The 22,938-nt window shown below is 39.9% G+C and overlaps 1 protein-coding gene across 1 annotated transcript in view; it reads left to right on the top strand.

Annotated features, from left to right (window-relative positions):
• The first annotated feature begins 484 nt into the window (after positions 1 to 484).
• The window catches only part of LOC122065530, an 83,475-nt gene continuing 61,021 nt past the window's right edge, over positions 485 to 22,938 (top strand). The window contains exons 1-9 of the mRNA XM_042629329.1: positions 485 to 805; positions 6,166 to 6,227; positions 6,397 to 6,489; positions 8,336 to 8,507; positions 16,552 to 16,667; positions 19,610 to 19,696; positions 19,812 to 19,928; positions 20,048 to 20,111; positions 20,267 to 20,409. Coding sequence (XP_042485263.1) covers positions 682 to 805; positions 6,166 to 6,227; positions 6,397 to 6,489; positions 8,336 to 8,507; positions 16,552 to 16,667; positions 19,610 to 19,696; positions 19,812 to 19,928; positions 20,048 to 20,111; positions 20,267 to 20,409 — 978 coding nt within the window. The 5' untranslated portion in view covers positions 485 to 681. The remainder of the gene's footprint in view (positions 806 to 6,165; positions 6,228 to 6,396; positions 6,490 to 8,335; positions 8,508 to 16,551; positions 16,668 to 19,609; positions 19,697 to 19,811; positions 19,929 to 20,047; positions 20,112 to 20,266; positions 20,410 to 22,938) is intronic.

The following is a 22,938-nucleotide window of genomic DNA, read 5'->3' as shown; positions in this document are numbered from 1 at the left end:
AGTTGAAATCAATAATAAATTAAGCATACATGAAGTTATTAATTTAAGATATGTGTATCAAATTACATGCAAAAATTCAATAATTTAAAACACTCTGGAAAAGAAAGTCTAACCACCCACTCACCTTCGTTGCTGACTAGGTGAAAATTTTTCAAAATGAATGTCCGAAGTAACCTCGCTAGACCTCATCAGTAGTGATTGTCTCTGGCTAATAGAAAGTGTAATAAGTCTTAAAAACGTGTCTTTCGAGGAAAACAGTCTTTATATGACCGATCCATCCGATACCCGATACCGACACCCGACACCCGACACCCGACACCCGACACCCGATACCCGACACCCGATACCCGATACCTTTCTGGTTGTGCCTGTGAAAGTAATGATCGGAAATAGGGCGAGGGAATAACGAAATCATATGGCGTAGGTTTATCCATTGCGCACCACGTGCGCAAATATGGCAGTCACTCTAAACACTGTCTAAAAACCCTACACTCCTCTGCTTCTGTTCGCAGACCGCCAAAATCCATCTTGGTGCCTCTCACACACTGCGAGTATATATATGGAAACCAAATTCAAAGACATCCTCTCCTTCTATCCCGCAAGGTTTTCTGCTTTTAGCGGGAAAACGCAGACGTAGAGTGCAAAGGACATTTCTCTTTTCTACTGATAAACTAGGTTCTAATGGTAACTATTGTTGATCAAGATCAGCAATGGCTGCTCAACTGCTTGAATGCAACACTGGATACGAATCAAGATGTCCGGTCATTTGCTGAAACATCACTGACTCAGGCTTCATTGCAACCAGGTTCATTTCTAGCAATCTCATTTGTTCGCCTCTCTCTCTTTCCATTGTGTTTTTCCTGCTCTGATCAAGCTACTAGTTTGTTTAGATAGTTTGCAATCGGTAATCTTGCCAATTCTTTTGATTTTTTTTGGCTTTTATGGTTAGGGTGGTCGACAGTTGTTACTCGTTTTAATCGGTAATCTCCCCCTCCTTTGCTTCAAGGGTTGTGGTCTTCGATAGGCTTTTTTTTTTTTTTTTTGGGGAAAGTTCTTCGATAGTGTTAACTCGTTATAATTATGCTTTTGTTGGAAATTTTCATGACTTTGATATCTCCGTTTGTTTTTAATTGAGCTTAAGCATAGAGAGTAGCTTTAAGCTCAAAAGGTGACTTCCCCCCTCCCCCCAAAAGTAGATTATGCAGTGGTGGGAATTGGATCTCTCTCGCTCACACACACACACACACACAGCCTCTGCTTAGCAAGCTAGCATATTTTAGAGCTATTTATGACTGTCGGCTTAAAGGATTTCAAATGAACAACTTTAGAGCAGTGGGCACTCACACTCACTCACCCCTCTGGTACATACATGGGACCTTTCTTCTTCCCAATTGTGAAAAGGGCTGTAAGAAGATAAGATGGAGAGAGAGAGAGAGGGAGATGGTTGAGTGAAAATAGGATTTGAGTTCTACAGAAGGAACTCTGCCTCTTTCTACATACGTAGATTAATTTCATCCAAAAACCCCTTCTCATTAGATAATTATCATATTTAAGGAAATACAATAGTTGATAACTAATTGAATTACTCCCACGTTTCCCCACGACTCTAGCTTCCTACATATTTGCTAACCCGAGATCACATAACCTCATGTAACCTCTCTAATTCTCTCTCCCATCTAATAACTAACAATATTCAATAATAACCTATCCCATAGATCCTATGTGCATCGATACTGCCACCTCATCCATTATCTAAAGGAGATATGGATCACGTATAACAGCCTCTTCTTAGCAAGCTAACATCTTTTAGAGGTATTTATAACCGTATGCTTAAAGGATTTTCAAATGAACAACTTTAGAGCTGTGGGATTAGATTTTTTTTTCTTATTATTTCTACTTTTCCTTTTATTTTATACTTTTGTAAAATGGGAAATACTCTATTGTACGTTTTATGCTCTTCTTCATGTTTTTTAATTGTTCTACCTTAGAAGTTTGACTATCAATTAAGATGAGTATTCCTTGAGAAAATGTATGTCAGTTTAACAACAAATCAACAATAAGATGTTCTGTTAATCAACAACAACAACAACAACAACAACAACAATAGCCAAAACCTTATCTCAACTTAATGGGGTCGACTATATGGAGATTGGACGAGCACGAGAATCCATGCGAAAATATTGACGTGTTATGGCTAATTATAATAAGTGCCAGCTATCAACTTGACGCACCACCACATATCAACCACATGCTTATAATGACAGAATATAATAAGGTACCGGCTGTCTACCTGACGTACCTTATAGATCGGTCAAGCCAAAGCATCCTATATGCATTATGTCCACCAAGATAATCCATCACCCAACCTACTTATATGAAAGGAGGAATGAGATAACGAATTCTTGACAGCCCCGTTAAGAGCGAAAATAATAGCGCTCGAACATAACTCTGCATTGAAAACTATACACATGGAAAACTATGTAATTAACACACAACTTCGCATTGAAAACTAGATACGCAACACACAACTCCACATTGAAAACTAGATACGCAACACACAATCCACATTAAAAACTCGACAAGTAACCCATAGCGCAAGCTAGAGGTATTTGTGAATAGCGGTTTAATGCACCACAAGCAAACCAATTGCAACTCATGTGCGTTACATCCACCACTAGACCTACCACAATGTAATAAGGATTTGGTAGAAGAAAGCTCGATAGCGCCGCTAAAGCATGTTCTGTTAATCATGGAACTTAAATTGGTTATGAACAATCCATGAAATCATTCCATAGGAAACCAAATGGAGAGTATATGCAATTGTTCTGCTAGGAAATAGATTTGCAATGTCATCCACCTAAAATCTTTCATTTTGAAGGAGACTTGCATGCATGGTTCTCATTGGATCTTCGGTGGTGGGATTGGGGTACTGTCCTACTTCTTTGAGCATAATTTAGCTGATGACAGCAGTACCTATAAAGTATTCTTTTCATCTTCATGTGGACAATGACTTGAAATGTGGCCCTTGGAGTTTAGGTCCGTATTAGTCACTTTAACCCTTTTGATCTTTAGCTTTAGCGCCTTTCCTTTCAATCTCACTTTAAATGCCGATGCTTCTCCTGTTCAGTCCTTGTGTTACTATGGTATTCTTTTTTTTCAGGGAAGCCAGTGTACACAGTCTGTTCTAAAGAACAAGAAAGAGCAAAAGGTTTTATTTGAATGTTTGCTATATGTATAAAAAGAACAGATCTATAGATGTTTTCGTGAGTTCTTACGTTTGGACTAGGCTTTGGGATAATGGGTAATATATTTTTAGACATAAGAAAATCTAAGTTTGTTTGTGTAAATCTGATAACCATTGGATGAAGATTGTGGGGTTTAGTGATTACATAGGCAACATCTGTCTAATTTGTTGCGCCAGATTAAGATGATATCTTGATTGACTCTCTCATGTGAGATTAGTCTACATTGTAGCATAGATGCTATAGTGGATGTTGGACCATGATATATTTCTTGTTTTGTGACTGAAAGTATAGCGTGACTGAAATGAGATCAGTTAAAATTATATTTAAAACTATAAACTGCTTACACTTGTGCTCGTTGACAAGTATATGTATTTCTTTGAGTGTGACAATTCGGATGATAATGGTAGAATTTCTATCCTGCAGCCTACATTTTAATGCTTCGTTTCGCTACTGTTTTTTTTTAGATGAATGAATAATTCAATACCAAAGGAAAAGAAAAAAAAAACAAGGGGAGGAAGAAGGGGGGGTGGGGGAAGGCTAGCAATCAGCTAAGCAAAAGAGGAACAAACCCAAAGGGGGGAGGGGGGCAAGGAAAACCACAAACCCAAAGTGAAGGAACAAATCCACTGCAAGGGGGCACAAAATAATCAAGGGGTGTGGGAGGGGGAAAGGATGATGGTATTGGAAAGACCACGAGATATGTCAATAAGCCTATTTCTTGGTGTATCCCTTACATTACTGTGGGGGAGGGAACCAAGTTTAGAGCTGACATAAGAAAAGATGGTTTTCCAAATCTTGTCGAAGCATGTAGAGTTGGAAGTCTATCTTCGAAGATTCCACTCCATCCATATGTGTTGATGGTTGCACAGAAGGAAAGATTTCCCACAGTGTCGCAATTAGAGGATCTACCAAAAGTCATATCAACCCAATTACATCTCTGGAGAGAGGAAGAGTGCGTCTACTAGATGGCCAGCAATGGCTAAGGACCCTCTTCCAGATGCAGAGGAGAGGGGGCAAGAGAAGAAAAGATGATCAACATTTTCAGTTCCATTCCAGCAGAGGTGGCAGTTCCAACAGTTCCACCACTGTTTTATTAAACTGTATTTTATGAGAATTCCAAAACAAGCTAAAAGCTAGAGAATATCGCTTTGATGAGTTTGTGATGCAAGTTCTCTATGCATATTTGAATCTCTGGGAAAAAAATTTCTTTCTTAAATGTCAAAAGTCTTAGAAAAAGGATATCATTTGATTTTCAATGTTACTTATGTTTAAAAAAAAATCTTGATGGTTCCGGAAGATAGTGAAGTTGGATATTTGAGTTTCTGAAACATCTTAATTCTACAAGATATTGGAGCATGGTGGGCTGGTGGCTTAAACTTTGGTCTGAAAATTAACCTTTCTGATGCAGTTAAGAGGAACAAAAAGGCAGCAGCAAACCAAGCCATTGGTTGGGTCAAACTGGGCCATGAATGGACCCATAGGCTTAATTTTGTGTGCCTTATGGGTTATATGGGTCATGGTCTGGCTATTTTTTTTGGTTTTCTATTGTAATGGGTCAGTTTTCTACAAGCCCAAATATTAAGGATTTAAGGCCTATGCAGGATTAGTGTTAGTTTTTATTTTAGTAAGTTTGTATTCTTTATTTTAGTAGTGTTTCTAGAAGGGTTAGATAGATATGCTACAATCCAACCATAGTTTCTATTTTGAAGAAGACATTAGATTCTCCTATTTTGCTTATTTACATGAAGTATAAATAAAGAGTAGGGGAACATACCCACTACGAATGATTTGTGAAATAATTTATCCTGGAGCTTGTGTGTTGTATGAGAGATGGAGCATGGTTTTGTGGGATTCAAAACTGCCCTACTGTGGAATGCAGTAGCTTGGTGAAATGCCAAGGCTGGGCTGCTGGAGTTGGTGGGATTATTTCTTCAGATTTAGGTGACAAGCTTATCTTTCTTCTTTTCCTTCTATTAAAGTTTCAGATTGTTGCTCTCCTTGGTGTCTTGTGCAGAAACATACCTGTCCTAGTTTCTTTTTCAGTTACTTTCTATTTTCTATGCCCTCCTTACCATGTTTCCTTAGGTACTAATTTCATTCCCCACTTTCTATTTTGGTATCACTTGCTATTTCTCACACTAGTTGCTGTTTTTTCCATAGTTACTAAATTTGAGTTTTTATTTTCAGCAACTTACTTTTTTGGTAACCAATTGATTTCTTCAAATGTGGTTCCTACTTGCTTTTTTCTGTTAGTTACTAAATCTGGTCTCTTTTGGTGACTTGCTATTTTTTAGACTACCCCAAATCTTCAAATCTGACCATTAGATTAACATAAGATTTTAAAGTCTTGTTCTCCTTGGCCAATAAGACTATTCGATCAGAATTTCATGCATATCTGAGTTGTTCCTATACCTGCGATCTTGTCGCAAGTTGTTCCTGTACCTGTGATTAGCACATCATTACTTTCTCTAACTAAAGTTAAATATTTCTCTAGGGATAGAACATGCTAAATCTTGTTGCAAAAGGGTTATGCTTTATTTAACAGTTTGTTAGTATTATTTGCTTTCATATTATGTATAACTATAAAATGAATATCCACCCACTAACTGGAATTTATCTGGCTGGAGTTGCTGGACCATTGGCTTCTGAATATGTTGCACAAAAGTAGGTTTCTCATAGTACATGTCTCTGGAGTGGCTACACTATCATTACATTAATTATCTGTGTTGCTTATATTTTGTATGCATCTGCTTATTATCTATTGTTCACTGTCATAAATTAGTCGAATTGCTAATGGTTTATATGTATCTGCTTATTAGCTATTGTTTTCTTTTTGTAATTTATTTTAATTTTCAAGTAGGACTCTTATAAGACTACAAATCAACTAATACCAAATGATGAATTCTTAATTGCCCTGAAGGTTTTGGAGCTGCTTTATGCAAGGTTGCTGTAAACAAAGAACTACCATTGGGATTGCGTCAGATATCCTTTTGTCACATTTATTTATGTTTGCTTTTTTTTTTTTTTTTTTCTTTTCTTATCTTTCCTCTTCATATGTAATTAATTGAAGCTTGCTTATCCTTTTCAAAAATTTTCTTACATGTTATCTATTAAGAGAATGGTATCTTTGTTAAACTTGACATGTTCTTACCTAGCAGCAGTCATTCTAAAGCAATTTATAAAAAAGCACTGGCAGGAAGATGATGAGGCTTTTGAACATCCTGTTGTTTCAAGTGATGAAAAGGTCTTGTAGTGTATCTTTGGCTAATATTGATGTATTGTTTGGTCTATTTAACAAACATGCTGTTGTTTCGAGTGATGATAAGTCTTGTACTCTTATAGTGTATCTTTGGCTAATATTGATGTATTGTTGGGATCTATTTAACAAACATGCTGTTGTTTTGAGTGATGAGAAGTCTTGTACTCTTGTAGTGTATCTTTGGCTGATATTGATGTATTGTTTGGATCCATTTAATGTGTTTACACTCTTCAGAAACATTTTTGCACCAGACTGCTATGTAATTGTGGCATAATATTTAGAAGAAAAATAGAGAAAAAACTCATGGTAATTTATAATTGGCTCTTTTAGCCCTTTATTATCTTCTATTGTCATTTTATTGTGAAATGACTGGCATGCAAGCTATCAATTTGGTTAGATAAGTATTTCCTAAAGCCAAAAAAAAAACCTAATGCCCTAAAGCCTGCTTCTTATCACTTATTAGTGTGCATGTCTTTATGTTTGCAAAAACAGTCTAAATTTGGTGATGCCAGAAAACCCTGAAATTTGCTGTTATTTTAAGATCTTTTGGCATATCTAGTTATTTCCTTTTATATGTCCCTGGAATTTTCAAGGGTGCATATTGCACTTTCATTTTTAGTATGTTCCCTTTTTTTCCCTCTTAAGAAAATGTATTCCTATTGTGAATGTAGAGAGCACTTATACAACTTTCTGCTTGATACAGTTGCATTAGACCCTATGAAGGTCTATGCACAAGCTTGGGAGGCTCACAAGGTGCTGGTGGCAGTTCAATGGGATGAAATTAACTTTTCGCTAGTTATATTATAGGTTGGGACTTTTATTTTTTTGGGTTTCATTTTAATGGACCTAATTTATAAGCCCATAAAGTGGGGGTAAAGTTAGTACCTGGGAGTAATAGTTAATTATTTAGGTTAGATTAGGATATTTAATATTAAGAGTTATGTTTTCAGTCTATTTACTTTATTTAGTGTGTTAAGTGACTAGAAGTCCATCTATGAGTCAATATCGGAACTTTAGAAGGTCTTTATATATATATGTAATACACTCTTATCATATCAGATGATTTGAATAAAGTAATTTGAGTTTTTTCAAGAGTTTTTGTGCTGTTGAGCAGTGCATACAAGAGTGGTATCCCATACCTGATTTCTTCCTTCTTCTGATCTGCCTTTAACATGTATGATCTTTCGTCTCTCTTCTAATTCTTCTACTTTCTTCTCTGAATCTGCAGTTTTCTAACTTCTAGCTTTCCTATCTTTAGTAGGTTTGCTTCATACTCATAAATTTGTCTGTCAGATTTGGGTCATCTTTTGCATACCTGTTATGTTGTTTGATTAGAGCAATTAACCAAAAATTTATGCATATCAGATTTGTTTTGGTTAAGGTGCTCAATTTCCTCTTAATCTGGTTCTTATTGTTAATCTGGTTCTTATTGTTATACTTGTGACTCTGTCTCAAGTTAATCTCCCGTTGGAATTCCTTGGCTTGGTATTGGCACTGCATTATTGCTTGTATCTAAGAAACCTGTCATTACTTCATTATCTCTTGCTTCTTGTGCTATAATTTATGAGCATATTTTGGAACCCACTTTGTCTTCTGAGTCTTAAAAATATTTTTTGAGAACTGTTGGTTCCTTGGCTGTTTTGATTGCTCAATCTCCACCATTCACCATTGGGTCACCTTTTCCCTTTGCTAATTTATTTTCAATTTCTAATAACTTGGCATCCAAGGTAATATGTTTTGATTTATTTCGACCTTTATTTTTTTGGTCTCACTTTAGTCTTCATCATGATGTCATGAGCTATCACTTATTCTATTGAAGTCCTATTGTCAGGCAGTTGTACGTCAACTACTTCTTTTTTCGTTGGATGATCCTCATGGAAAAATCTGCACAGCGGTTGGAATGGCTGTTGCATCCATTGCACATTACGATTGGCCAGAGGAGTGGCCAGACTTATTGCCTTTCCTTTTAAAGCTGATTGGTGACCCAACCAACATGAATGGAGGTAACATCTATGGTTTCCTTTTTCTCTTTTCATTTGATCATATCTGATTCATAAACCATTTATCTTTCATAAGCTGCATGAGCTTTTGATGAGGTAGTTAGGACGAAATAACAAACACTAGCAAACCTATTAGAAACCAGATTCGCGGTGAGCCAGAAGGCTATGAATATGGAAGAAACTAAATAAGATTTAACTTGTAAGCTACAAATCTGATGGGGCCTGAAACTAACAAATATTAATGGTCTAATAGCCTAATAGGGTGAGTTTGTGGTTAAAATATCAAAGAAAAGTGATGATTAAATTAGGAGAAACACACATGGACAAATAGAAAGTAGAGAGAAAACTAAAAATAGAAAGTAAAGAGAACTAGCATAACTTTCAATCTACCTGTCCGATGGACATCAAACTTGGGTTGAGTGGAGTAGATTAACATAGTTAAAGCTCAGCCAATCTGATGGATAGATTCTCAAAAAACAGAGATTGGACTTCAGACACATGTGCTGTCAAATACTACTACTGCAGACCAGTTACAGCGTTTAAATATAATAGAAGTTAACGAGAACTTGGAGAACAATAATAAAGTATTAAGTGCACAAAAAAGAAGTTCAGAAGTCACCCAGTAAGTGACCACGATAGAGAGAGAATAACTGCTGGATTTCTGCAGAACAGTAAAGAAAAAAGAAGAAGACAAAAGAGAAAGATATGGCTTGTGATGCAGATCAAAGCTTGAAGAAGAAGACAAAAACAAGAGCTAGAAATTACTGTTCACAAGACACTGTTCATGTGAACAGTAAATTTGGTTAATATCTTCTATTTTAGTTTCCTATTTAGTTTACTTTAGTTAGTTTCTATTTTCTTAGAGAATAAGTTAGTTTTTATTTTGTTAGTCAAAGAAGTTTCTATTTTGTAACTTAGGTTAGTTTCCTTCTTGTAATTTGTTGTTAGTTTCTAATTTTGTTAAGCTTGGTTAGCAAGTTAGACACAAATTAGAAAGTCTTATTTCAGTCCATTAGTTTCTTTTTTTGTTATTTCTTTGTGTCCAAGTTTTGTAAAGCTATTTAAAGCCCATTGATCATAATGAAAAGAGAGATTGAATTTTATGAAAATTGAGTGTTTACTCATGGCTGAGATAGCTATTATCTTGAGGAGTGATAATGTAGACTGGGATAGGGAATCTAACCAAGTCTCAACTGCAGGAACTTTTAATCAAAGAACAACCAGATACCAACCTACACAAGCCAATAAAATCAAACCAACATAACTTAAGGTAAATCAGCAGCTATCGACTTCAACATCCAGTAATGCTTATAACAGATCAGTATTGCTCAAACAGGAATGAACCAGCAGTAGTATTGGGATGTTAACAGTCCCAAATCAACAGTAGACACTACAGAAAAGAATCGGACTGATCAGAACAATTGTTTCTGGTTCTGCCCTGATAAGGTCACTACAGGACAAAAAAATGGAGATTTCTAATATCTCGCTAACCACAGTCCAGAAAGGGTCCAAAACTGGATCGAGTTCTCTATTAATGAGGGTAACCTCTGGTCAAAATCTCAGGCAAAAGTGACCGTCGGTTAGGCCTGGACAGAGATCGAAATTCCTTCACAGGAAGCCTATCACCTGGGCAGAACTGATAAGAAAATAGAAGTAAATACCTGTAGTAGCAGACCAGCAATTTATCCCCTTGACTACCTTAAGAGAGATGAGAGAAATAGATAGAAGAGATCTCTTGGTCTTCACGCCGCAAAGAGTCACTAGATCCAACACCAGTCCATCACTTTGATCACACACAAAGCAAACTCAAAGATCAAACAGAAGCAAGCTTTTCAATTCATTAAAATCGTGGGGCTTAATGGGAGCCCTCTTCTTTATTTATAATAATGATGGGGGTTACAATTTAGAAACTAAACTGTAGTTACTAAAACTGAAATAGGAAACTTACAAAATAGAAAATGCTCTAGTTACTAAAACTGGAAATAGAAACTAGGAAATAAGAAGTACTGAAATTAGAAACTAACGAGGTACTGAAATTAGAAACTAATTAATCCCTTCAAAGCCCAACTAAAAAAGGAAACTAGTGAAAAGGAAACTGACTAGTAATCCCGTATGCATTCTTAGAGCCCCTCTTTTAGACCCATAAAAGTGGTCTATTACACTCAAAACACATGGGATCAAAGGCCCAACATGTATGGAACCCAACCGTAGGCTTATTCCTATTACAACAAGCCTAGTTTGGTGAAAAATCTGCATCAAGTGAGGTCCTCAAAACCTGAGGGGTGAGATTCCCATTCGTTAATTCTTCTCCCACCCTTCTCAACCCTCCATCAATTTTCTTTCTTTTCCTTTTATTTGTTTGCTGTGAGAGAGTGTTTTGAGTGATCATTACAAACTTGTTCAAGTTCAAAAGTTCCATGGAAAGACCAGTTGAAGGCCTGTAGCTGCTGTACTGTAGAATTTCTATAAAGTTCCATTTTCATTCTTCAAGCACAACTTCCCAACTAGCCATCAGTTGAGGCTCATCTTTTGAAGGATATTTGAGTATCACACGAGGAACCTTTGCTCCAAATTTGAGGCTCATCTAAGGCTGAAATCTCATGATATCGAAAGTCGTCAAAAATTTCCTAATTCATGTCAACGACATCTCTCAATTCAACCATCAAAATCATCTCATCTTTTGAGGGCTTGTTGACCCTTCTAGGACCTTCATCTACTCCAAGTTTCAGCTCCATCTATGCTATGGTTTGTGAGATCTCATAAATAACTTTTTTTTGGATGAATAAATAAATTCATTACCAAGGAGGAAAATATACAAGGGGGGAGGAGGGGGAGAAACACTCGCTACAAAACACAGGGCTGGGGCCCTGGACCACACTAAGAGGATACATCAATGGGGGGGGGGAGATAGTGATGATATCTATGGGGAGACCCCAGGAAACAACAATTAGCTTGTTCCTTAGGTTGTCGGCAATGGATCGATGGGGTAGGCAGCCAAGCTTAGAGCTAACATTAAAGTAGATGGCTTTTCATATTTGATCGAAGAAGCGAGAGTTAGAAGTCCATCTACGCAGTTTGCGCTCCATCCAGATATGACTGTTTGCAGCACAAAAGGCAAGCTTCTCAATAGTGTCACAAATAGAGGGCCCCCGGAATGTCATGTCAACCCAGATCCATTCTCTACTTAAGGAAAGGATAAGTCTGTGAGAGGCCAACAGTTGCTGAAAACTCTCTTCCAGATGTTGGAAGAGAAGGGGCAGGAGAAGAAGAGGTGATCTACATCTTTGATGCCATTCTAGTAGAGGTAGTAAGCCCTGGAGGCTTGGATACGTTGATGAAGGGAAAAGACTGTGTGAGAAGGCAGTTGGAGAGGGCTCACCATGCGGTGAAGCTGTGGCGGGGGATGTGGCCTTTAAACCAGATGATGTTCCTCAAAGGAATGAGACGGGCTTCAACTCGGATGAGATCCTAGGCATAAGCCGATGAGAACTGCCTCAAGTTGGACGGGGTCCAAACAATGGGGTCATCCCTTCCCTTGTGCCTCGGGGGGATGGGGGAGGGAGGCCCAAAGATTGGCAGGGGGAGGAGAGGAGGGAGGAGGGGACCAAATACCCTGGGACGGAATGGAAGAAACTTATGGATTGCGGTTGAAGTCTGGGGAATAGATTATCCTAGGGGTAACGAGTGGTAGGAGGATACCCTTCTGGATGCCAAAGGTTGAGTCCGAGAGAGGTTCTGGAACCATTACCAATGGACTAAGAGATAGCACCCAGAGCAATAGGCCTAAAGGAGGGGATTTTTCGCTAGATCCAAGAGGCATCCGAGGGGGGGCAAATTAGATTGTGTTGCTTTTGAGGAGGGAGGAATAAACCCAAGAGACCTAGATACTTTTGCTCTTGGAGGCAATCTTCCAGATGAGCTTAAGAATGCCAACACAATTGACCTCCTTGATCCTTCTGATACCAAGCTTTCCTTTAGCTTTGGAAGGCAGACTTGATCCCAGCTCAAGGGGTGAAGGAACCGAGGGGTGTTCGAACCTTTCCAATGGAAAGAATAGAGGAGACTCTCAGTGGACTTGATAACAGACACCGGGAGCACAAAGATGCCTGTCCAGTAGAGGTACATGGATTGGAGGACAGCGAATGAGGACAAGGCGACCAGTATAGGAGAGGAGCTTGGATTTCCAGAGCTGGAGCTTCTTATGCAGAAGGTCAAGAATAGGAGAACAATGCTGGGCAAAGCGCTTAAAAGGTATGAGAGGGAGACCAAGGTATTTGACTAGAAAGGAGCCAAGGAAGAACCCCGTGATCTGAAGGAGGCACAAGTGGAGTCAGAAACGCCTAAGAGAAAGAGCCTGGATTTTAGGAGATTGATGCAGAGACGAGAAAGGGACTGAAAGAGATGGAGGGAGGACATAATAGAGGAGATGGAGGAGGGGTCGGCCTTGGATAAGATCATGAGATCGTCAGGGAAGGCAAGATGAGTGAGAAGAAAGGGTTTACATTTGGGAAGGGGGGAGATGAGGTGGGGATTGGTGGAGATTTGTATGGAACGGGAGAGGACCTCAAGGGTGATGGAGAAAGGGAAAGGAGATAGGGGCAGCCTTGCCTGATGCAACCGAGGAGGGGAAGAAACCCGTAAGGATACCATTAATGAGAACGAAGAAGGAAGGGGAGGATATGCAAGAGAGGACCCAATGAACAAAAGAGACGGGAAGGACATCTGGATCAAAACGTTGGAGATGTAGTCCCAACGAATAGAGGTTTATGAATGGAAATCTTAAGCAGGGCAACAGAGGAATGAGATTTACAGTCAAAGCGTCTGACAATTATGACAGAGGATACGAATAGAGGTTTATGAATGGAAATCTTAAGCAGGGCAACAGAGGAATGAGATTTACAGTCAAAGCGTCTGACAATTATGACAGAGGATGATATTATCAGCAATGCTTCTTTCCATAATAAAGGCTGATTGGTTAGGACTGACAAGCGAGTCAATGACTCTGAATTCTGTTGGCTAGAATCTTAGCAATGAATTTGTACAAGAGATTGTAGAGAGAGATGAGCCTGAAGTCAGGAAGGGACTCAACCCCCTCTTTCTTCGGGGATAAGGTAGAGGAAGGTGTGGTTGATCCGCTTAATCTGACAGGGATTGAGGAAAATGCTTCTGATGGCAAGAATGAGGTTTGAGCGAATGATGTTCCAACAAGAGGAAAGAACCCCATACTGAAGCCATCCGGCCTTGGAGCTTTGTTGGACTTATGAGAGGACAATGGAGAGGATCTTATCATCCGAAGGGATAACTTGGAGGGAGGGGAGAAGATGGGGGGGGGGATGAACTTGTTGAGGAGGTTCAGAGGAATGGGAGGAGTGGGGACCAAGGAAGGGGGATGAAAGAGGTCAGAGAAGAATGAGGCAGCCTCATCTTTGATATCATCAGGGAGGAGGGGAGTACAATCTCTGGATATGAGCTTGGAGATGGAGTTGGCATTGGTTCTAGCTTTGAGAGATCTGTGGAAGGAGGAATTGGAATCTCTAAGCTCAAGCCACTTAATATGGAATTTTTGCCGGCAAAAGCTTTCTTCTTGAAGGAGAAGGGAGGAAAGCTCCTCTGAGACAACTTTTTCTTTGATAGCTAGGGAGATATTGAGAATGTCCAATTGAAGGTGAGATTGGATATTATCAAGCTTTTCTCGGCAGGAGGAGACTCCCAAAGGTGTTGATGTTCCAGATCTTGGGGGTAGATTTAACATTCTTAAGCTTTCTCGCAAAGGCCACGAGGGGAGTGGAAGAAGTGTGGACGAGGATCGCCTAAGCAACCTGGACAACTGCGAGGAAATCCTTGTGGAGGGACCACATATCAGAGAATTTAAAGGCTTGGGGCCAAAAGAGGAGTAGGTGTGGATAAGGAGGGAGAATGGGGAGTGGTCAGAAATACCAGAGACATTAAAACTTCCATGAGAGGACGGAAAGGATTGCAACTAGGCCTCATTGACGAGGACTAGATTCAGCTTACAGGCTATGTGGGCCGAGCCGCTAACCATCTTAGGTCATTCATAGCAATGTCAATAATGCAGTTGTTGAAAGAATCCACTGTAGAGGGATCTATGGGAGAACCCCTGAGCTTCTCATGACTGGCTCTAACAACATTGAAGTCTCCCCGCCATACCCCAGGGAAGGTTGGCAGCCAATGGGGCAAAGGATTGTAGGTCAGCCCAAAGATCCATCCTGTTATTCAACTGTTAAGAGCATATATGATCAAGAAAAAGAAAGGAAAGGGGTCAGAAGGGGAGGCGATTGATAGGTGAATAGATTGGGAAGAGGAGGAGATGGTAGATATATTGAGGAGGGGATTCCAAAGAATCCAGATGCGACTATTAGGGCAAAAGACATAATTGGAAAGGAAGGACTACGAAGGAGTTACGGATGGAGGTAGCAATATGGGAGGCATTGGATTTAAGAACATGGATTTCGAGGAGGCAGCAAAGAGAAGCATGTGAAAAACGAAGAGAAGACCAGATGGAGGCTTGCTTGGTCGAGCTATTGAGCCCACACACATTCCAAATTGTCCACGAAGTCATTTGGAAGAGGGGATAGTTGGCATCAAATGTTCCGAGGAACCTAGACTGTAGGAGTCCCGAGCAGAGGGCTTTTTTGGCCTTTGTTGGTAGTCCTTGAGAGGCGGAGGAAAAGGTAGGAGGAGTCAAATTCAGGGTAGAGGGACCCTTAGTGGTAGAGACGGGCCTTATGGATCTGGGAAGCTTTTGATTTGGATTTCGCACAACAATCATTGTAGCAGGGGTAGAGGGGCCACAAGGGTGGCCATCAACCTTTCTAGCAGGTCTTCTGTCTAGGGCAGGAGTGGCCTGTCAAGTTCTGGAAGTAGAGGGGGAGATCTCAGGGGAAGCCTGAGAATTCCGGATCAAGTGGTGCACATTGGTGGCTGCCAGGGTTGTTGATTGGAGATTAGACGTGGGGGCAATACCAGCCCCCACCAGGAGGCATGGGGGAAGAAGCTTGAGCTATAGAGGGGGCTCCGAGTGTGCCAGTCAGAGGCTCGAGCGGCAGACACCAAGGGAGGGTGCTCGAAGAGTCTGCCAAACTCGATATAACTATATCTAGGAAGGCAAGACTGCTACTGGCTAAAGATCTATTGGGCGGACCATGTAATGAAGGTTTTGGTGCCAGTATGCAGCAATCCATTACCTTTACTAAATTCCTAACCTTTTTATTTTTTAATGGTTAGGCCCGAAGGAGAGTTGAACTAATAACTTTAATATGTTATAACTCTATTACAGTCAAATGGACTCTTATTGACTTGCAAATTTTCAATATTCTGAATCACAATGGCTATATTTGATATTATATGACTAGAATTGTGAATTACTCTGATTAACACCTGCGTAATAGAGCAAGGTGCAGTTTCTTTCTTTCGTTGTGTACTTTCGAACTTGTTTTCTTGGAAGTTCCATTTGATGAGTTCGTAAGATCTCTCTTGAAAGGCTCATAAGCCTTAAGCACTGAGGCTTTCTTTCCGGTGAGGGTCAGGGAAATGCTTGAAGGCCTGGGGGAAAATGCATTTTTCACTATAATTTTTTTTTTTTGGATTGGGGGGGTGGGGGAAGAGGCCTATAAGCTTAAGGTTTCTTCATAATATTAGGACTTGAGTATCTTGGAATGGACATTTTCTTAATCATGTAGTATTTGCAGAATATAATCTGTCTTGCTGGCGCCATTTAGTTGGGAGAAGGTTTAATTGAGTTGAGTTGAATTGAGTATGCATTTCCTTGTAAAAAATTTAACTGTTATTTTTTTTAGGCTTGTACACCATACCTTGAGTTGTATGCACCTTGTAGAAAGTGGAACGCATACATTGTTTCCTTTGCATTTGAATATGCTCTTCGTGAGGAAATTATGTTAGATTTTAAATTGCACTCTCTGGAATTCTTTTCTGAAGCTATGTGACTTGTTTGACTAGACTTACCACTTGCTCATTTGACTCTGACAAATTTGTTCTTACAATTGAATAAATGTTCAATTTTGTGTAGTTCGTGGAGGTCTAAGATGCTTGGCTCTTCTCTCTGGTGATTTGGATGATACAGTGGTGCCAAAGTTGGTTCCTGTTTTGTTCCCTTGTTTGCATACAGTCGTATCATCTCCCCAGGTTAGCTTATGGCCTTAGATTTTCATGTTGTTATTTCCAGTCATAATTGTAATCACTATGTACTTAAAAGAATATCAGGCAAATACTGTCTCTAGACATTAATGCTTTTGAATATCGTTGGGGAAATATATTAATCTTTTAGTTGCCATTTGATGTTAGACATCTGTAAAATTAATCCAAAATATGAAAACTCTCTAGTTCTGGCCCTCTATTTCTTTGTGCTCTTATATTGTATTACTTATCCATGTCTTCCTTGGGAGCTGTTTGTCGCCTTTACTTTTTTTTGGTGAATAATAAAATATATTACCAAAGGATAGGAAAGAATATACAAAGACCCTAATCAGGGAAAAGAGAGAGAAGGGAAAAAGGAGGGGGTGGGGGAAGACACCAAGCCCGAGGCTCCCAAAAAATCAGGGGGCATCAAAATAGACGAGGGGAGACCCCAAAAGACATCAATAAGCCTATTCTTTAGGGTATCCATGATAGAGGAGGAGGGCAGCATAGTGAGCTTAAAATTGACATCGAAGTAGATGGCTTTCCAAATCTAATCGAAGGATTGGGAGTTTGACGTCCATCTATGAAGATTGCGTTCTATCCAAATGTGAAGCACAAAAAACAAGTTTACTGACCGTGTCGTATATAGTAGAACCTCCAAATGTTATATCAACCTAGATCCATTTTCGAAGGGGAGAATACGTCTCTCAATGGACCAACAACATCCAAGAACACATTTCCAAATAGAGGAAGCAAAGGGACAAAAGAAGAAGAGATGATTAGTATCCTCAATACCATTCCAGCACAGACAACAGGCTGGAGGAACTTGGATATGCCTATAAATGAGAAGGACTGGGTGGAAAGGCAGTTGGAGAGAGCACACTAAGCAGTGAAGGAGTGATGAGGCATATGACCTTTGAACCAGACGATATTATGCCAAGGGACAAGGGGACGATATTATGCCAAGGGACAAGGGGACCTCTCCCTCTAACCAAGTCCCAAGCAAAAGAGGAAGTGAAAAGGCTAGAGAAGGAGGAGTCCAAGAGATTTTGTCACTTCCATGGAGATTCAGGGGAGAGGAGGGAGAGAGGACCAAGCTTTAGAGAGGGAGGGGAGGGGAGGGGAGGGGAGGGGAGGGTGGGAGGGAGGGGGGACCAGCCCCAATTAGAGATAATGGAGGCAACTTGGGTGTCTTTAGACAGGCTAGAGGAGTATATAGTTCTAGACTTCTAGCACTAACCAGCGAGAGAAGAACCCCCAAAGGGTGGCAGGAGTCGATCCAAAGGAAGTTTGAAAGACCATCACCAGTGGAGGAAGAGATGGCCATGAGAGCAGGAGGTCTGGCTGAGAGAATCTTACGCTAGGCCCATGAGGTGTCAACGGAGGGGGAGACAACCTAGAGGTAGTCCTTCCGGAGGATGGAGTAATAGACTTAGGAAACCAAATGCTGTTATGCTTAGTGACGAGCTTCCAGATGAGCTTAAGGATGCGAACATCATTGACATACTTAACTTTCTGCAATCCCAGACCCCCTTAAGATAGGGGGAGGCAAACAAAGGGCCAACAGAGGGGATGGAGGAATTTAAAGGATTCCATCACTTTCCAAAGAGCAAAGAATAGACTTGACAACTTTGATGGTGGATTGGGAGAGAACGAAGAGACTAGACTAGTTAAGGTAGGAAGATTGGAGCGCAGATCTAGTGAGCACGAGGCGACCACCATAGAAGAGAAGCTTGCCTTCTAGAACTGGAGCCTGTTTTTCATAAGGTCAAGCATGGGGGTAAAATGATGGGCAATCAATCTAGCGGAAATGAGAGGAAGGCCAAGATATTTTACCAGAAGGGAGCCAAGGGAGAAGCTAGTTAATCCAAAGAAGTGGGATTTGACCTTCCGAGACCCCATCAAGGAAGAGACATGGGATTTGAGGAGGTTGATGTGATGGCTAGGCAAGGATTCAAAAAGCTGCAGAGAAGACATGATAAACTCAATGGAAAGGGAGTCAGCTTTGGAAACGATCATGAGGCCATCGGCAAGGCAAGATGGGTAATGTTCAGAGCTTTGCATTTGGGGAGGGGGGAGATGAGATGAGGTCCGTGCTAGATTGAATGCTTGAATGAATCTAGAGAGAACTTCCAAGGCAAGAGAGAAGAGGAAGGGAGGGAGAAAGGGGGCAGCCTTGCTGAATACCCACTGAAGAGGAGAAGAATCTGATGGGGCTACCGTTAACGAGAATAGAGAATTGGGGAGAGGAGATGCAAGAGTGCATCCAATGGACGAACACTAGAGGGAAGGACATTGGATATGAAGTCCCATCGGATGGAATCAAAAGCTTTATGGATGTCAATTTTGAGGAGGGCTGCAGAGGAATAAGATTTCCTATCGAAGACCTTGACAATCTCATGACACGAGAATATTGTTAGCAGTGCTTCGACCAACAATAAAGGCGGATTGGTTGGGACTGACTAGGGAGGCAACACAAGCTGAAGACAGTGGAGATGGGTCTAAAATCAGACATGGAGGAAGCACCATCTTTCTTGGGGATAAGATCGAGAAGAGTGTGATTCACACTAGAGATTTGGTTGGGATCAAATGAGAAACTTCTTACAGCCTTGACAAGGTTTGTACCTATGATATCCTAGCAAGAGGAGAAGAAGCCCATGCTAAAGCCATTAGGTTGTCTGTACTTTATTCTGCCTGTATTCTTGACTTAGTAGTAAATTTTAATATCATAAAAAGTCCTCTTGTATGGAACACCTGTAAACAATATCATGATTATGTGATTAGCTGTTTCAACCTATTGCACTCAAAGATCTTTTCCATTTCTGTTACTGAAAAGGAATTCTGGCTTATAATTTTCACCACGTGTTCACTTGGTCCTAATACATCTGGTTTTTTGTTTATCCTTCTCTTTTCCCACATGTGCCATAATGTTGAACTTGTTTTTGTAGATCTATGACAAACTTTTGCGTGCAAAGGCCCTTTCAATAGTTTACTCATGCACTTCCATTCTCGGGGCAATGAGTGGTGTATATAAGGTATCATACATCAATTCTGATACTGCCTGACTGGACTGTAGCTCTGGTACTTTTTTGTTGGATTAGAAGGTTTTGGTCTAATTTTAAATTACTTAACCAAGAACTATTTGATCAGGCAGAAACTAGTGATTTGATGCTACCAATGCTCAAATCATGGATAGACCAGTTCTCCATAATTTTGCAATCTCCAGTGAGGTTTGAGGATCCTGATGATTGGAGCATCAGGATGGAGGTAAATTTGTGTTTTTGTCTTTAAAAACTTCTCATCAATGGGTACTTCGTTATGGCTCATTAGAGTAGGTTAAACATATTTCCGATTAATCTCTTATATTTTGGGTTATCCACTGTCAGGTTTTGAAATGCTTGAATCAGTTTGTGCAGAGTTTCCCAAGCCTTACAGAAGCAGAGTTTTCTGGTATGCCTCCCCCATCCCCCCAAACAGTAAGAGTAGGTCTGATTCTTGAATTAATTTTTTTTATGGGTAAATCTTGCATAATTTCTGGATCTTATCATTGTATGTTTTCAGTATTTAATGTAAAGACCCAATAATGATATCCTACATTGCTGCAGTTATTGTGTCACCTTTGTGGAAAACGTATGTATCATCTTTAAAAGTGTACGAAGCATCATCAGTTCAAGGTACAGATGATCCTTATCTGGAAATTTATGACTCGGATGGTGCAGAAAAAGGCCTTGAGTGCTTTGTCATCCAGGTATAATCTTTTAGGATGCATATTTCTCTACTCAGAAAAGTGTGAAAACTGTCAAATTGTCCATCTGATTGATATACACATTGACGATGAATGTCTATAGAAAGTTGAATTCTTGTTGTATGAGGACACACCCTTTTTATTTTGGAACATTTTCCCAGATCTACTAGATTAATAGTTAGTGACTGCAGGGGTCTTTTTGTAAGAAGAAAATTCCTTTGGAGGTATGTATATATGTTTGCTTGACATTTTGTCCATTTTGGGAGTGAAGGAACAATTTATGGGCTGATGATTTTTTTGCGTTGGATTAAATGAAGAAACCGTGAGTTGGGCATTCATGGACTTGGGAAGTCATTTTAAATGGGTCACTTGCTTATTTTTTGTTAAGTTCGGGAACCGTTACAAAGAAGACCCTTTGTGCCAAGAGATGTGATGCAGCAGTGATGCAGTGTTCTGCTAGAAAGGAGAAAGAAGACCAGTTCCTTTGGGTTGTTCTGGTTCAATGTTGAATCAATTCTCTGGTTTTGGCCTAGCATGTGTTCTGTTCATGTATTCGTGTTCATGCCATATTCTGTCTGGGGATTTTATTTGCTTATTCTTATGATTATATTTAATAGTTGGGCTGGATTAGTTTACAATAAATCTAGTCCTGTTTACGACAGTTTCCTTCGAGTTAGCTTACTTTTTGATTTATTTCTATTCTTGAGTAGTTTCTATCTTCAGTTTTATTGTCAATTTAGGAAACCTCCCATACAGTTTGCAATTGGGAGATTGGGTCAATCTTTGTTCTATTTTTATTTCCTGATTTGATTCTTTATAAGGTTATGTAGGACTGACCAAACCCAATGATTACTAATGGAATGAATTAAAGTTTAGTTTTAAGTGGAGGTTGGTGCCTCTCCTATCTCTTTCATCTTTCTTCTAAAGTACTGTTCACAGTCCTGGAACAACCCCTTATCTTCTCTTTCTTTTTCTCTTATTCTCTCTCTTAAGCCTTCCACAAATAGATCTACTGATTTGATATGCATTATTTGGTATCCGAGCAAAACCTGCCATGGATACTTAATGTTTTCTAGACTACAGTTTGCTTGCCCAATAGAAAGACTTCTTCTTTGTTTATAGATAGCAGACGGGGAATGATGGAGAACCCTTAGGGAAGGGAGGGGAAATCAGAGTAGAGAGGGGGAAAAAGAGGATCACACTCACACGTTCATTCAATAATCAAATTGTTCTCTCTCCCAAACTTCAATCGATTACAACTAATATATAGGAAAATAGGAACATGAAATTAGAAACGTAACTGGAATGGAAACTAGCCTAAACTAGGAAACAACTATAAAAAGGAAACCAAAGCAAGGAAATAAATCCTACTCCTACGTTCAAGTCTGGAAACTAAAAGCATGAAATAAAATACTAAGTAAACTACTAATTTTATTTCCAACCCTTGTTGGACCAAGACCCTGGGCTGGACCGGTTCTTTTTGGCTCTTGGCTTCCAAAGCCGGTCATGCTGGTCCAACCAAGAAAGGGCAGTCGTATCTGCATCAACTCTCCTCCTCTGAAAAGAACTCAACTCCGTCGAGTTAGGGAAAGGACCGAGGAGACCGTCTGAAGGAATACGCTGAATGAGGAATGATCCCACCATCTTCTTGAGCTTAATTTCAGGGAGATCTTTGGCAAGATGAAACTTCATAGTCTTGTTGGCATGCTTGAAGGCATAGGTATTGGCATAGCCACAATGCTGTACCTTCTTATCAAACAACCAAGGTCGACCAAGAAGGATATGGCACACCTTCAGAGGGAGGACATCACATTGGACTGTATCCTTAAATCCACCAATAGAATATGTGACCAAGCACTTATCTGTGATTTTGAGATTAGTGTTGTTCACCCAAGCAACCTTGTAAGGATTAGGATGTGGTTCTGTATTCAATCCCAGCTTACGAACATCGTCTTCAGAGACAACATTAGTGCAACTGCCTCCATCAATGACCAAGGTTAGCAATTGATCATTGCACTTCACACGAGTCTGAAAAATACTACTATGGTGCCAATCTTCATTTTCAGTGGCCTTTTGAGTGGTCAACACATGACGAATGACATAAAAAGGATGTTGGTCATCGTCACTGAGAGTGTCATTGACTTCATCTGTTGCACGCTCTTCTCTTAAATCAACTGTGTCAGAACCAAGTTGCTCTTCGGGAATATATGGTATAGGAGAATCCTTATCAATAAAAGCAACCAAATGGCTGGGACATTGGGCACTGATATGTCCAAATCCATGGCATGAGTAGCACCGAACTGTAAATTTTGAAGAATCAGAAGGTTTATCTGAACCACGCCGAGGGGGTGAGTATGGGCGAGTAGGCCGTGAAGAGGACATTTCAGAAACATGTCGAGGTGGAGAATACGGCCGACTAGGTCATGAAGAAGCCATAGATGTAGCACTTGCATGTGGCTTGCTAGATGACCTCTCTTGGGTAGGAGATTGTTGCCAAACGGAACTAGTACCTCGAGAAAAAGTATCTGCAAA

This window comes from Macadamia integrifolia, unplaced genomic scaffold, assembly GCF_013358625.1.
Source record: "Macadamia integrifolia cultivar HAES 741 unplaced genomic scaffold, SCU_Mint_v3 scaffold205, whole genome shotgun sequence".
NCBI lineage: Eukaryota > Viridiplantae > Streptophyta > Magnoliopsida > Proteales > Proteaceae > Macadamia > Macadamia integrifolia.
The sequence above is the reverse complement of the archived record's forward strand: the minus strand, read 5'-3'. Positions and strand labels throughout refer to the sequence as shown.